The sequence below is a fragment of the Tiliqua scincoides genome, chromosome 3, assembly GCF_035046505.1.
Source record: "Tiliqua scincoides isolate rTilSci1 chromosome 3, rTilSci1.hap2, whole genome shotgun sequence".
Classification (NCBI taxonomy): Eukaryota; Metazoa; Chordata; class Lepidosauria; order Squamata; family Scincidae; genus Tiliqua; species Tiliqua scincoides.
Window position 1 is genome coordinate 89,209,574 of NC_089823.1, and position 14,867 is coordinate 89,224,440.

Genomic DNA, 14,867 nt, shown 5'->3' on the forward strand with positions numbered 1-14,867 from the left:
GTTCCCACCAGAGAACAGATTTAGGCAGAACTTTTTTTTTTCTGATCCTCCCTCCCTTAATGTTCCATGCAGCTCAGGAGCAGGCCTGGACTGCTCCAATATCGTACCAGCCAGTATGTTCCCAAGCGTTCCCTATATCAGCCATTCTCAACCGGAGCCATATGGTCCCCTGGGGCACATTTGAAGGGTGGGCATAGACAGGTGTTCAGTAATAAATGATTTTATGCTTATGTTGTATCCTTGTTTGGCATGGCAGGGGGGAGGCCTGGAACCAAAGAAGATGTCCGAATTAGCCACAGCCAAAAAAAGGTTAAGAATGGCTGCGCTATACTGAAAAATTAATAGATTAGAAAGGAAATGCATCTCTGTGAATAAAGTCTTTTGTAGGCTTTTAGAAAATCCTCAGGAAACTGCTGAAAATCTCTGATAAAAATCTCTTACAGCAAGGCTTTGCTTAGCAGTTACAAAATGTGTTGTTAATTTGCACAAAAGCTACAGCTGAAAAGATTGGTCTCTTCAGAGTCTATGTTCCCTTGCTTCCTGTCAGGGAGCTAATTTAGAAGCCTGTTGTGTATATGGATAAAAATTGGGGACCACTTATTCAGATTTTTTTTTTCTCTTGCAAAATCTTTTATGCTGGCAGGATTCTGACTTTACTCTCTCTTTCCCCCACACCCTCCAACCCTTTCCTTCTTTTCCTAGCTTCTTTCAAGCTCATCTTATTATCCTGAAAAAAAACATTTGCCTCTCTCCAAGCCTTGATAATAATGCCACCAGACCTAATTATGGATATCAACTCTTCAGCTGCTCCATAGGCTTTCCTAATCTGTCACAGTAAACCTTTGCAGATATTCTAATAACTTTGCAATGTTGGCTTTCAGTCAGACTATCTAAATTCAAAAAAGGTACAGTACAATGCTGCAATTTTCACCATGAGTTGATTCAATTACCCATCTTTTTTTTACCTTTTACTATTTTCTGCTAATGACTCTGGGTTTTTTATGCATTTCAGGTTCTGATTCCAATTTCATTGTATGTCTCCATTGAAGTTGTTAAAATATGCCAAGTATATTTTATTCATCAAGATAAGGATTTGTATGATGAAGAAACAGACCTGCAACTACAGTGTCGAGCTTTGAACATCACTGAAGATTTAGGGCAGATTCAGTATATATTTTCAGATAAGACTGGAACTCTTACTGAGAATAAAATGGTTTTCCGAAGGTGCACTGTTTCTGGCATTGAATATTCCCATGATGCTAATGGTAGGTGTAATTTTTTTCCCTTCACATAAATTTGCTTTCCTCTGAAAAGGCAATGAGCAAACCCCCAAGAAGAAGTCACCCATTTAATGTTATAAGCAGTGCTTTTTTTGTTAAAAAAAAAAAAAAAAGGTGCAGGAACTCACAACTTGTTAATCATTTATTTATTTGTCTATCTGTTTGTTTGTTTGTTTGTTTGTTTATAAACTGAACTTTGAGGAGTTTTGCAGCCTCAACTGGCCCCCCTTTTGGCAACTGGCAACCAACCTTTATATCTTGCAGCCATGGAGCACCTCACCTCCTAAAAAAAAAAATTTCTTCCTTGTAGGGATTTGAACCCCTAGCCTCTGGCTCCACAGACCAGCACTTTAACAGTTGAGCCATAGGAACTCTTAGACTCAAAGTGTCTGGAACTAATACTTGAGGCACTGATGGCCACCAGCTGGGCTCAAGACCTTATATATTAGTTCTGAACACTTTGACTACAGGCTTTCCTGTAGCCCAATGGAGAGAGTGCTGGGCTGTGGAGCACGAGGTCAGAGGTTCGAATCCCTCTCTAGCCCACAGTTTAAAAAAAAGGTGGAGCACAAGGTCAGAGCCGGGGGTGCCAAAAAAAAAAAAAAAAAGGTGGAGCACGAGGTCAGAGGTTCGAATCCCTCCCTCAGTGAAAGGGGGAAAAAAGGTGCCGGAAAGCTGTTCCGGTGTGTTCTATTACAGATAAAGCCCTGGTTATAAGAATTATTATCCGTCACTTTATAGCTCTGGCCATTCTAACAGAAGGCAAGCAAGGTGATATACTAATTTTTAAGAAAATGGTGCAGTTTGCATTCTTCTATTTTGAAGTCACTTGTATTGCAATTATTTGGACTGACTGGCTAAGCCCAGACTTTTGGTTACCTCAAAGCTATTTACGTGTCATAACTCAGGAGTAGAATGCCTGCTTTGTATGCAAGACACCTAGTTTGTTCAATAGCCAGCATCTTCTGTGGGGGACTGTGGGTAGCAAGACTAAGAAAGACCCTCACCTGGTACTTAGTTGACCTTTCTGTCAGTCCACATAGATTGTACTGGGCTAGCTGGATCAATGGCCTGCTACACTGCAAGGTAGTCCAGTTGCCCCCATGTCCAAACCCTTGACGCATCCGTGTTTTCATTTGCACACCTCTAGAAATAACCTCAGTGGTTGCTCAATTGCTGGTTGCTCAAAAACCATATGGCAGTATTTCCTTTTTCTGACCCAAATGTAAAGACTGATTGCAGTTCTTGTTTGTATTTTGCAACCTGTCTAGTTTTTGGCTTGTGACCTACCTGAAGTTCTGGCTCTTTTCCATGAGTGCTTACCTCACCTGCCCCTGTCAGGGATTTAACCCTACAGCAGACTTTCTAGCATTGTGGTTGCTGTCCCCTCTAATTTTATTTTCCTTATAGCAGAATGACGGTGACTGCAGAGTAGTCACTCTAGCATTCTCAGTGCAAAACAGAAATTTCAAATTATAAAGGAACTCCGAAGTGAAGTAGCTGTTGACAGTTTAGCAATCTCTGCTGGAACTTCTTGCCCTGACTAAACAAAATCTATCCTGGCTTGTCCTTTGTTTAGGCTTAGTGAAGACTGGGCAGGGCCATTTGCTACATGTTATGATGCTGTAAGGTACAATCACTTTTCTCTTTGTTTTGCTTACAAAATTCAGCCACAGGGGCTGCAAACTGAAGCAAAAAATCAACATCACAGTAGGGGGGGCTGTTCTTAACCCTTTTCTTTCTTGCTGTTTTCCTGCTGCAAATAGGAAAGCTGCTTTTTGTCCCATGTGGGAAAAGATACATTCCTTTATCTCCTGTGGAACAAAAAGTAGTTTAGGGGGTAATTTTTAGGAGAAAAATGTCACAAGGGAAAGAATGCCTCTTCCCCACACCGTCACACACCCCAGTTTTCTTTTGTAGTTGTAAAACAAAAATACGTAAGATGGGAGAAAATAAACAAGATTGCGCATGGTTGCATAGTTTTAGCCCTTTGAACTACAGCTCTCACCCACTGGTTCAGTAGGAAAAAATGAACTTGTCAGTGATCTCTGGCCTGTACCTTTTTCTCAGAAAAGAAGACCTTAAAGTAATAAACATCTACTTGGCTCTTCTCCTCAGTTCTCCTCTCAGTTCTCTGAGAGTTCTTTCCACACCCTGAATCTGTGTTTTGTATCTGCTCCTCCTTTATATGCTCTAATGTCTTGAAAAAGTGAAAGTTCAGTGAGTTCCATAATCCAGAAAGAAACACATAACCCACTTTTTAAATAAAAGTGTCCCATTCTGGTGAGATGGTGAAAGACCACTTCAGTAACATTACACTCCGTTGATTTTTTGAAAAAAGTGTCTTCATCCTGAATGATATTTCTGAATTCAGGGACTTCAGTAGAGGTTATAAAGCCACAACTGGATGAATTGAAATGCCACAATGTTAGATTAGATCATGCTCACAAACACAATTAACTTTTTTTGTTAGGCAGTATGATATCTCATGAGACTTCCCTTAGGTTGAGGTGTGTTTTCTTGAGCTTGCTAAATTCATACCAACCCTTTAATTCCCATGCATTCTCTTATGTCAGATGAAGAAAAGCATTCATTCTAGTATGTTAGTATGTCTTACGGAACTGCCAGCAAGAAGTGGAGATTTCAAAGGAACCTTAGGGCCCAATCCTATCCAATTTTCCAGTGCTAGTGCAGCCATGCCAATGAAGCGTGTGCTGGAACCTGTGGCAGGAGGACAGTAACAGAGGCCTCCTGAAGGTATGGAAACATTTGTTCCCTTACCTCATGGCTGCATTGTGGCTGCACTGGTGCTGGAGAGTTAGATAGGATGGGGCCCTTAGTCATTCCTTTCCCCTTAAGTGAGTGTCATGTGCCAAGATGATGCACAAAAGGCCTTTTGAACTCCACTGCCATCATCTGTATTTGGTGTAAGGGTGTACTGGCCGCTTTATACTATTTAAAGAGAAGCCTTTAAACACTCCTGATGTGATTGGGATTTAAGTTAGAAAAACTAGAACATAGAAAAAGCAACTCATTCAGTGCAATATACTTGAAGGGCCAACTCCTCCCTCATGAACCTGCTTGTATGCTGCACTTGTTATTGGAGGTCCTGCTCCACATCTCTCCATCTGCTTAGGCAAGGCTAAAAATGTTTATAAATGATGTTGTTTACCTTACTCAGAAGTAAGCCCATTGTGTTCAGTAAGACTTACAACAGAAACAAGCACTTCTAAGCACGACTGGTGCGTATGCAGGACAAGGCCTCTTCAGGTTTGTAGAATGCCTTGCCCTATAAGGCCCACTGGACCCCTTCACTAATTAAGACCTAATGCTTTTGTTTAGCTTTTTATTTGTCTGCTGTTGTTCCCCCCCGCCCCCGCTGGATACTTAATGCTGTTCTTTCTGCTTTTAGATTTGCTTTAAACTGTTTACTATTATTCTAAAAAAGTTTTGATTTTATATTGTAAGCCACCTTGAAGGCCCCCTGAGGTGACTCAAAAGGTCGTGAATCATGTAAATAAACAATTCAATAAAGTAGTTAGGTCCTAAGACCACTGTGATCCTATCTCTTTGTTGATGAAGTGGTTCACAGCAAGGCAGTGAAGAAAGATAGACACATCCAAAAATGTTTCAGGTTAATGATCCCATTAGCAAGCCTGACAGTGACCTCTGTTATTTGCATAAGCATGGCTATGCAACTTTACTCAAACACAGGGCTTTAGCCCTGTATTTGTTTAATCAGGACTGTGTAAGCATACCCTCCTTAATAAGGAAGACCCTTTTGTAGCAAATACAGCTTGCAGATCTTCCTTCTATCTCAATGTGATTCAGAGGTCTCTTGGCCACCGTGGTCTCTTGGCCACCTTGGTATCACCATAAGAACATAAGAAGACCCTTTCTTCATCAGGCTAAGGGTCCATCTCATCCAGTTTCCTGTATCTTACAGTGGCCCACTAGATGCACAGGGGCCCACTGGATGGGAGCACACAAAACAGGATGCATGTATCTGTTGTCATTCCCTTGCACCTGGCATTCAGAGATAGGCAGCCTCTAAAATCCAGAGGTTTCATACAGCCAGCAGTGAATTGTCCATGAAGGAAAACAGTCAGAGACCACCTGTCTTAGACCTTCACTTTGTCCTCTTTGAACTGCAGGGGTTCTCTACCTGGCTTCCATCCTGTCTTCTCTCTCTTTCTCCACCTGATCCTCCAAGCATGCAGACCTCTTTCTATGAGCTCTGATCTGCTGTACAGAGTCCACCATACTGTGTAGTGTCACACTCCCATGGAAAAGGGAAAAGCTCTAGAATTCCCTGTTCCAACATTTGGGACCTGCACAGCCAACAAAGTTGTATGTGCTTGTGAACTGTGACAACAGTTATTTTTCTCTGCTTCTGTTTTATTCTCAGAAGCAACCTGGCAGGGGGTTGTGGGTTACTTATGGAAAAACAGTCTTCTACTTCATAACTCTGTTTCATATAGACTCCTAAACCCCCTTTTTCTATCAGAGGTTCCATTAGTTCATGAGGAGGGATGACTTTTGCCAGTCCTGCTTCCCTCTGTTGTCCCCCCTCATTACTCTGAAAAATTTGTCCTTTAGATCTTGGAAGCTAAGCAGGATCAGGCCTGGTTAGTACTTGGATGGGAGACCGCCTGGGAATACTGGGTGTTGTAGGCTTATACCATAGTCTTTCGAGACTGAAGGTTGCCAACCAGATTTGGGAAACTCTGAAGAGCAAATTTTCAGATCATTCAGGGAGATGCAGAGGGAAGCAGTGATTGGCAAAAATTGGAGGGGAGAAAAATGCAAATCCCCAATCCTGTAGCATGAATGGAACTTCTTCCATCACAAAAATACTAGTTTGGGTTTGCCACTGTATTGAACACCAGAGAGCATGTTTAGTTCAAAACAAAGTGGTTACTGTTGAAAACCCAACATCATCTGTCACCTGAACACAGCCTTGCTAGTGACTGTATTTGTTTATCACCTGTTTTTAGCATAATACGCTGAGATAAATTATGAGGTGTTGAAATCTTCACAGCTAATATTAGAGAGGTGGAAAAGGATGGGAAGGGTGCATTGGGGAAAGTAGTTCAAGGCTTTTTGAGGAATGTCAGGGTGAGTATGTTCAAATGTGTTGATAGAGATGCCGCCAAATGATAAAGTAAGCAAAGTGGTTAAATGACTGAGATTCAGACTTGAACCATCTTGGTACAGGTAACCCCATTCATCTCACACCTCCTTGAATCCTAATTGGGCAAAGCAGAAGTGAGATTCGTTCTTCACAAAACACACTTTGAGCTTAATTTCCTTTCCTCTCCCTTTGACACACACATATGAACACAAACATACAAATGTTGTATAACAGCCGCTTGTGGAAATGAACTTTTTTCAGCAGTTGCTTTCTGTGGTTCTGAAAGGCACATACCTTTTTCGCTCTTAATAAAAGGCCTTCTGTTTGGGGAAAGTCCAAAAACATCAGAAGTCAAGGGATGGAAGTGTTGACACTGGCAATTGCCCCACCATGGCATCTCATGGAATATAAGGTTCATAGAAAATTTTTTTTTTTAAGGGGAGGAGAATTGGGGTGGAGAAAACATAATATTCTAAGACAAATATGTTTGTGAATACTTGAGTCGTACTGTTGATTGAGTGACCTTTCTAAAATCTGTGAAATACTTGTCTCCCATGTGAGAAGCCTTATATTTAAGCAGCTGCGTTAAGCAGAAGGCGTTTCACCCAAGGCAAAGGGCCAAACTATACATTACTGTATGCATGTAATTGGGCAGGCATGCTTTTTTTTCTGTAAATAGCAGCCATATCGGGGGGGGGGGAGGGGCACAGAAGAGAGGGGCTGAACACTCTTCCTTCACCATAGTCATAATCTGGACTAGCCCCTGCTCCCATGGCCATTATTAGCCTCAAGGGAAAAAAACTCAAATTGAAAGCACTCGGTTTAAAAACCTTCCCACCTACCATGATCCCAACCTGTGGAGACCTGATCTGGCTGCTGTTTACTAAATAAAAACCAAGCCTGCTAAGTCCAGTCATGTGCCTAAAAAAATTCTGGTTGAACACTAAGTCCATTGGTGGCCAGGCTGCGATACAGGTGCCACAAGTGGGAGAAATAGTTGTTATTCAGGGCATGTCTGGTAGTTGGAAACAAGGTCAGGCCATGGAACAGGGATAGTCCTGCATTCCTGCCTGAAATCTGATTCAGTCTTTCAGGTTGTTATCTATCCCAGTCCCGCAGTTATGTGTGCTGTGTGACCTCTCTGGTGCTTCTGCAGTCAGTCTTGGATAATAATTGGGGGACGGTTGAAAACAGTTTTGCATCTGAAACACAGACACAAAGTGTACATGCACACACACGCACAAAGCTCGGCAGTGCCACAACTGTAGTTCCACCTCACCACCTACTGTGGCAATACTATTACTCTATGCATTTCTACTCAGAAGACCCATTGTGTTCTATGGGGTTTACTTCTAGTAACACAATGCTTAGTGCACAGTGCTTAGATCAGTGGTTCCCAAACTGTGGGTCACAACCTGATTTTTGGTGGTTTGCCAAAGGGTGATGGAAAGATCAGATAACTAATTGCCTCAAACCCTGAGGCTATTGAAAAATCAGATGCTATAGCTACTAATTACTCTGCAAAACAACTCAGCTCCTGCAGTTTGCAAGATAGCTGCTTACTGTCCTGCAAGGAACTGAGCTCCTGCAGTTTGTGAGCATGTGCAAATACAGAGATATAAAGTTTGAGGATCTCTTTTCCTGGTTATTATTACTTATAAATAAATTAATAAAATATTACTTCTTTCTAGATCTTTAATTTAGCCTAGGTGAGTCCCAGTAGAGTGTATTAAAAATTGAGTTCTGGTGCTAAAAATGGCTTAGGTGATTCCAGCCCTAATGATGGTAACTGAGTTGCTATCTGCAGCACAATGTGCCTGCCACTTGTGCATTGACATCTGTTGGCTTTCTAGAAATGATACATGGCTATTGTTACTCTTTCATAAACAAAGCAAATAAGCTGCCGTCACCCACCTTATAATCGATTTCAAGTATGTACCTTTAGTGTGGGATAAGACACCCATCCTAAGATTAAATCAGGAGAGAAGTTGACTGAAATGATTTGTGATAAAGTTGCCTACAAAATGATATTTCAGACATGCTACCAAGAACAACCAACAGCCCAATCCTGAGCTGCCCTGGGTGCCCAGGTTTGGCGGCACTGAGAACAGCTGCCGCTGGATCCTGTGCACCCCGGGCTACAGTGGGAGGCTCCTCAGGAGAAGGGGACTTTCATCCTCTTCCCCCAGGTAAGGTAAGCAGCCCCGCAATGGGGCTACTCACTTTACCGCCGACCAAAAGGTTGGCAGTAAGGTAAAGGCGCTCGTGTAGGGCGCGGAGCCCTCCACAATCACCTTAGATCATGCGGAGCAGAGCTTCATGGACCCACCTCCCTCCCACCCCAGGCATGCCTCCAGCCTGCCCCTCCCCGCATCATGCCTCCATGTCACACCTCCCCCGCCCTCTCTCCGCCCCCCACCAGCCTCCCCCCTCTCTGGAACGCCTCCTCCCCGCCCCCATCCCCACTCCACTTACCGTGCTGTGGCTCAGTGGTCCGGGAGACCACCAAGCCGCAGAGGCTGGGAGACCGCGCTGCGCTAGTCCTTCACCGGCTGGCGCTAGGCTAGCACGGGTGGAAGCCCGGCAGTGAGGATCACAAACATGCCTTACAGCACGTTTGTGACAGTGCTTGGTGGCATGGAGGCGTGCCACCAAGCACAGGATTGGGTTCTAAATCTTCTGATCCTTAGGCCACTCCGCTCTACAGTCCATAAACAGATAACTAGCAGCATTAAACTGTTTTAGTTTTCAATGAGTTTCTCTAAGAGCCTTTGTGCAGTGTAGTTCTAGAAAATAATTATTCATAACCATTTGGAATTGTTATTGTTGCACTCTGACCTTCCTTTCCATTCCATTCCACTGCTAATTTTAGTTTAATATCCTGAGTACAAAACACTTGACAAAGATTCCATCCTTTCCTTGTGGGTTGTGTGTGTGTTTTTTTTCTTTTCTTTTCTCTCTTCTTTTAATAATCTTTGTGGAGTTTTATGCCTTTTGCAGACCAAGCAGCAGATAAAGTTAACTAGCTTGAGGGATAGATGCTCTGCAAAGAGAGCGTTCTAATGGACTCCAGTGGATTTTATGAGCTATTTCAGAATGTAATAATCTTGTCACATTGAGCCAGAAAATGAGGGAAGCCATGTACTTGAATTAAATAACTAATTATTTGTTCTATATTAGTCATTAAAAGTTGATGTTCAATTAAAATTCATTCGTATTATGTTGTAATAACCAAATTGTTCATTCAACAGTAACTGTAATATAATAAGAAATGTGGATGACATAGGAGAATATTAGAATGCACTCGTATTTATTTATCTGTGTGATTTATATTCCACCTTTCCCACCAAATAAATGGAGAGCTCAAGGTGGGGTACAGTATAGAGGGGAAAAAAACCAGTAAAATGCAAAAATAGGAATGAAATATAAAGTGTAATAATAGTAAAATGATCATAAAGTATAGTGCAATAAAAACCATTAAAACAAAATATGGTGTACAACCGCAAAACCCACAAGCAGCTAACTAAGATGGGATGGCCAAGCACAAAAGGGAAATCTTCAGACCTTGCCAGAAGTCTAACGAGGAATACAACCCAGTAGGCTTTTCTGTGGGGTTCTGCATGTTTCTATGTTATCTGCATGTTTCTTTGTTTTCACTATCATGTTCAGAGTGGACATACAGCTAGTTACATTAGGCAAGGAAATTGTAATAATTGTTATCTGTGGTTTTATAAACTTGACAAAAGACAATGACAAAATACTCCATGTAGGTCTGTTTGTGAGTACTGCTCAGAAGCACTAATTAGTGGAGAAACATAGTAACTTACCTCTTGAGAAGGATGGGTTGTTGGCCATCGTATGACACTACCGCAGAGGTTCCCAAACTGGGGCATCATGATGCCCCAGCCAAGGAAACCCTGTCTCTGCCCCCTTCAGGGGCGGGGCAGTGGTATAGGCAGCAACACAATTGATATGATCACGCCACTGCCAAGGGCAGAAGGGGTTATTTTACTTACCTGAGGCAGTGCTGGCCTTCTGGAGAGCCGGGGGGGAGGGGTCTGCAGGACTCCCCAATCCTCCAAACTGCACAAAATAGTAAAAAAAATGGCCACCTTTAGTTTTCGTCATGAAACTGGAAGTGGCCTTTTCTAGTATTTTCTGCAGTTTGGAGACTTGGGGAGACCTGCCGGGGGTCCGGTGCAGGAGTACAGACACCCCAGGAGATTGGCACTACCTCCAATAAGTTTTTGAAAAACTCTTTGCCCCCACCCGGTAGCAATGCAATTGTAGCTGTTGCATCACTGCCTTTGCCCCGCCCTTGCAGGAACTTACACTAGTTCCCAAACTCCCGGAGAGTTTGCACTAGCACACTGAAGTAAGTAAGTAATCCAAAAGTTCCCCTTGAACATTTTAAACTCTGAGGTGCTTTTGGTGAGGCAAAGGTTTCTTATACGCTCACCCTGTCACACCTTGTGGGAGGGCTGTCGCACCTGGTTGCTGTGGGTTGAGGGTGAAAGTGATCTGTAGCCAGCAGGAACAAGTATCTTACAGCGCAATCCTAACTGCATGTTAGGGTGGTGCAAGTTCCTTGCGCCAGCCTAGGAGGGTCGCAAATGTGCAAGTAAAGCACATTTGCGCCTCCTCAGGATGAAGGTGCGTTGGGGCATGGAGGCTGCATCCAGCCTCCATGGCAGCTTCCCCCAGGTAAGTTGCGTCAACCAAACTCAGCCGATGCAGCAGTCTGAGGGGGTGGGGAGGATGGGCAGAGGAAAGTCCTGGGGCAGGCAGGGGACCAGGTGGCAGACCTAGGATCCAGAAGATCTGTCGGATCCCAGTGCTGTTCCCAAGCAGTGTGGAGTAGATTCAAGCCTCCTCAGGAGGTGGTGCAAGTCCGAGGAGACCCATGGGCTGCAGTGGCTTACCAGGAGGTAAGGGGAAGAGCTGAGCCACTTTGGGCACCTATCCTGCGCAGGATACAGTGCAAGCCTCTTGGCTTGCCTGCTCCACAGCAAAATAGGATTGCACCCTTAGTTGCTTAATCCAGCAGACAACCTGGATGGCCTAACCCCAGAGCTTTAATAGAGATCAGGAAGTGTCGTGTCCTTGGCTGGAGTGATTGATCTCCCTGCAGTTCACGTGTTTGACCAGAGGTAGTGGTAGCTCACAAGCTGAATCCTGTCCTGACATCCCTCAGTGACTAGTCTTCAGTGCATGACTGAATCCTGATGTGAGCTCATTTTCCTGAAAACCAGAATGTGGACCAGAACTCCTTAGGTGAGGTCATGATGGCCTTTTTCACGTTCATGATGGCGAGAGACACAAGTTGGATTAGCACAGATAGGACTATCTAGACTGATAATCCAATGCTGGTGTGGAACTCTTCTGAACTACATTTAAGAAACTGCTTTGTACTGCAGCACAAACTCGTTGGCCCCTCTAGGCCAATGTACAATCATAGGTTATTGTTTACAGTAGAAATGTGTAGTTGACCAGGGTCTTCCTAAGCCTTTCTACTTAGGTTCTTTTAGCTAGAGATATCAGAGCAACAACCAATTTATACAAGCTTATGCGATGCCACTAAGGCCTATGGTTCATCAACTGAAATGAACTCAAACTGAAATGAACTGCAGCTTGATCCAATGATTACATCAGGCACTTAAGATTTTAAAGCACTTATCCTTGAACCTGTCTGCTAGGGCAAAGTCCATATGTTTTATGGTGCTTCTTGCACTGATTGCTGATACTAATGAAATATGGAACAGATGCCAGCTTAACCATAAAGCCAATCAAATGTGATTGTCAATCAGTTTAATCCATGCAAGAACGTAAGAAGAGCCCTGCTGGATCAGGCCAAAGGCCCATCTAGTCCAGCTTCCTGTATCTCACAGTGGCCCACCAAATGCCCCAGGGAGCACACAAGACAACAGACACAATCTGCATTCCAGTGCCCTCCCCTGCATCTGGCAATCAGAGGCAGCTTGCCTCTAAAACCAAGAGCTTGCACATACCTACTATGACTTGCAACCTGTAATGAACTTTTCCTCCAGAAATTTGTCCAATCCCCTCTTAAAGGCATCCAGGCAAGATGCCATCACTACTTCCTGTGGCAAGGCATTCCACAAACTAATTACCCGCTGGGTAAAGAAATATTTTCTTCTGTCTGTCCTCTCCCAACACTCAACTTTTGTGGGTGTCCCCTGGTTCTGGTGTTATGTGAGAGGGAAAAGAGCGTCTCTCTAGCTACTCTGTACATCCCCTGCATGTTTTTGTATGTCTCAATCATGTCCCTCTTCAGGCGCCTCTTTTCTAGACTAGAGAGGCCCAAACGCTGTAGCCTTTCCTCATAGGGAAGGTGCCCCAGCCCCGTAATCATTTTGGTTGCTCTCTTTTGCACCTTTTCCATCTCCACTATATCCTTTTTGAGATGTGGCAACCAGAACTGGATGCAATACTCCAGGTGTGGCCTCACCATTGATTTGTACAACGGCATTACAATATTAGCTGTCTTATTCTCAATTCCTTTTCTAATGATCCCAAGCATGGAATTAGCCCTCTTCACTGCCGCTGCACATTGGGTCGACACTTTCATCAAGCTGTCCACAAGGACCCCAAGATCTCTCTCATGATCTGTCACAGACAGCTCAGAACCCATTAGCCTATATGTGAAGTTTTGATTCTTTGCCCCAATTTGCATGACTTTACACTTACTTACATTGAAACGCATCTGCCATTTTGCTGCCCAGTCTCCCAGTTTGGAGAGATCCTTTTGGAGCTCTTCACAATCTCTTCTGGTCTTCACCACTCAGAAAAGATTGGTGTCATCTGCAAACTTGGCCACCTTGCTGCTTAGCCCTGTCTCCATACCATTTATGAACAGGTTGAAAAGTACAGGTCCCAGGACAGATCCTTGGGGCACTCCACTTTCCACCTCTCTCCATTGTGAAAATTGCTCATTGACACCCACTCTCTGCTTCCTGGATCTCAACCAGTTCCTAATCCAGGAGAGGGCCTGCCCTCTAATTCCCTGACTGGGGAGTTTTCTCAGCAGCCTTTGGTGATGGACCATGTTAAACGCCTTCTGAAATCCAGCTATATAATAGCCATAGGTTCTCCCGCATCCACATGCCTGTTGACCTTTTCAAAGAATTTCTTTTGGTACCAGTGTATTTCTTTTGGTACCATTGGAACCACTGTGAAGTAAGTAATCTGAAGACTACAGTCATGCATCCTGATCCTTGCAGTTTTCCTTGCACAGGGTGGTGACAGGTGTAGGGAGAAGAGTGGATTGGGCCTGGGAAGGGGACAGGTTTGGTGGCAGTGGCACCTGCCGAATCCTAACCCCCTTCCTGGGCCCAATCTATCTTCACAGGTCAATGCAGGTCAGCCTTATAGAGCTGGCCCAGGGCTGAATTGACCCACGTTGGCTGCTGGGGCTTACTCCAAGGCAAGGGAACAAATGTTCCCTTACTCCAAGGAGGCCTCAACATGCTGGAACTCCCCACATGTACCACAGAAGCCAAGTTGGTGTAGCTGCATTGCTGTGCAGGGAGTTACATAGGCTGGGCTACCTAGAGGCATTTTGGGATGGGGAAAGGGGGATAGGATCTTGGCATGCACTGCTGCCACTGGCCTGCTCCCCCCCCCGAACTGTCCCCACTGCCAACCTACCTGCTCCAGTGGGGCATCTGAGAGCTACTGTTATGTGTGTGGAGCCTCCAGCCATTTGTACTGGCAGCCCTGAAATGCATGATGGCAGTGCAGCTTTTGTACCAGCATTCTGAGATTTATGGTGGCAAATTGTGAGATCCACCACTGTAGGACCCCCATAGGATTGGGTCGCAGGACAAGAATCATTTCAATAACAGAACTTACAAGCTCCTAAGTCCCTTGGGCTGCATTCTTCAACTCACTGTGAAGTGCTATGAAAATCAAACAGTCTGTCACTATTCCTAGTTGGACCTTAGTTGTTTGTTCCATTGGAGGTGTTACCTAATCATATTTTCCTGTTCTTCAAAACCGTATGTATTTATTTTGAATTTCTTTTCTTATTTTGTTTGTTGATAGCAAGACGTATCGCTATGTACCAGGAAGCTGATTCTGAAGATGAAGAAATTGCACCTAAATCAGGGACTTTATCCCAGCGGAACAGTATTAGCAGTCATCAGAGCATTAAGGTCATGCACAGGAACCAGAGCACAAAATCTCATCGGCGTACAGGGAGCAGAGTGGAAGCCAAAAGAGCAAGCATTCTCTCCAAGCACACTGCTTTCAGTAGTCCAATGGTAAGTGGCAGGAACACTCCATTTTAACGCTGTTACCTTTTTAACTGAACCACTGTTTTAATCTGACCTGGGCTAGTTGTATTCATAATTTTAGAGTAGGCCTGCACAACTCATGACCTAACTGAGCCAAATGCTGTCCACGAGTCATATTCAGTAGCCAAGATTCAATAA

The 14,867-nt window shown here is 44.0% G+C and overlaps 1 protein-coding gene across 1 annotated transcript in view; it reads left to right on the forward strand.

Moving 5' to 3' along the window:
* Positions 1–14,867, forward strand: part of ATP10A (ATPase phospholipid transporting 10A (putative)) — a 149,348-nt gene that overhangs the window by 102,452 nt on the left and 32,029 nt on the right. The window contains exons 7-8 of the mRNA XM_066622581.1: positions 1,013–1,265; positions 14,479–14,696. Of these exons, the coding sequence (XP_066478678.1) occupies positions 1,013–1,265; positions 14,479–14,696 (471 nt within the window). The remainder of the gene's footprint in view (positions 1–1,012; positions 1,266–14,478; positions 14,697–14,867) is intronic.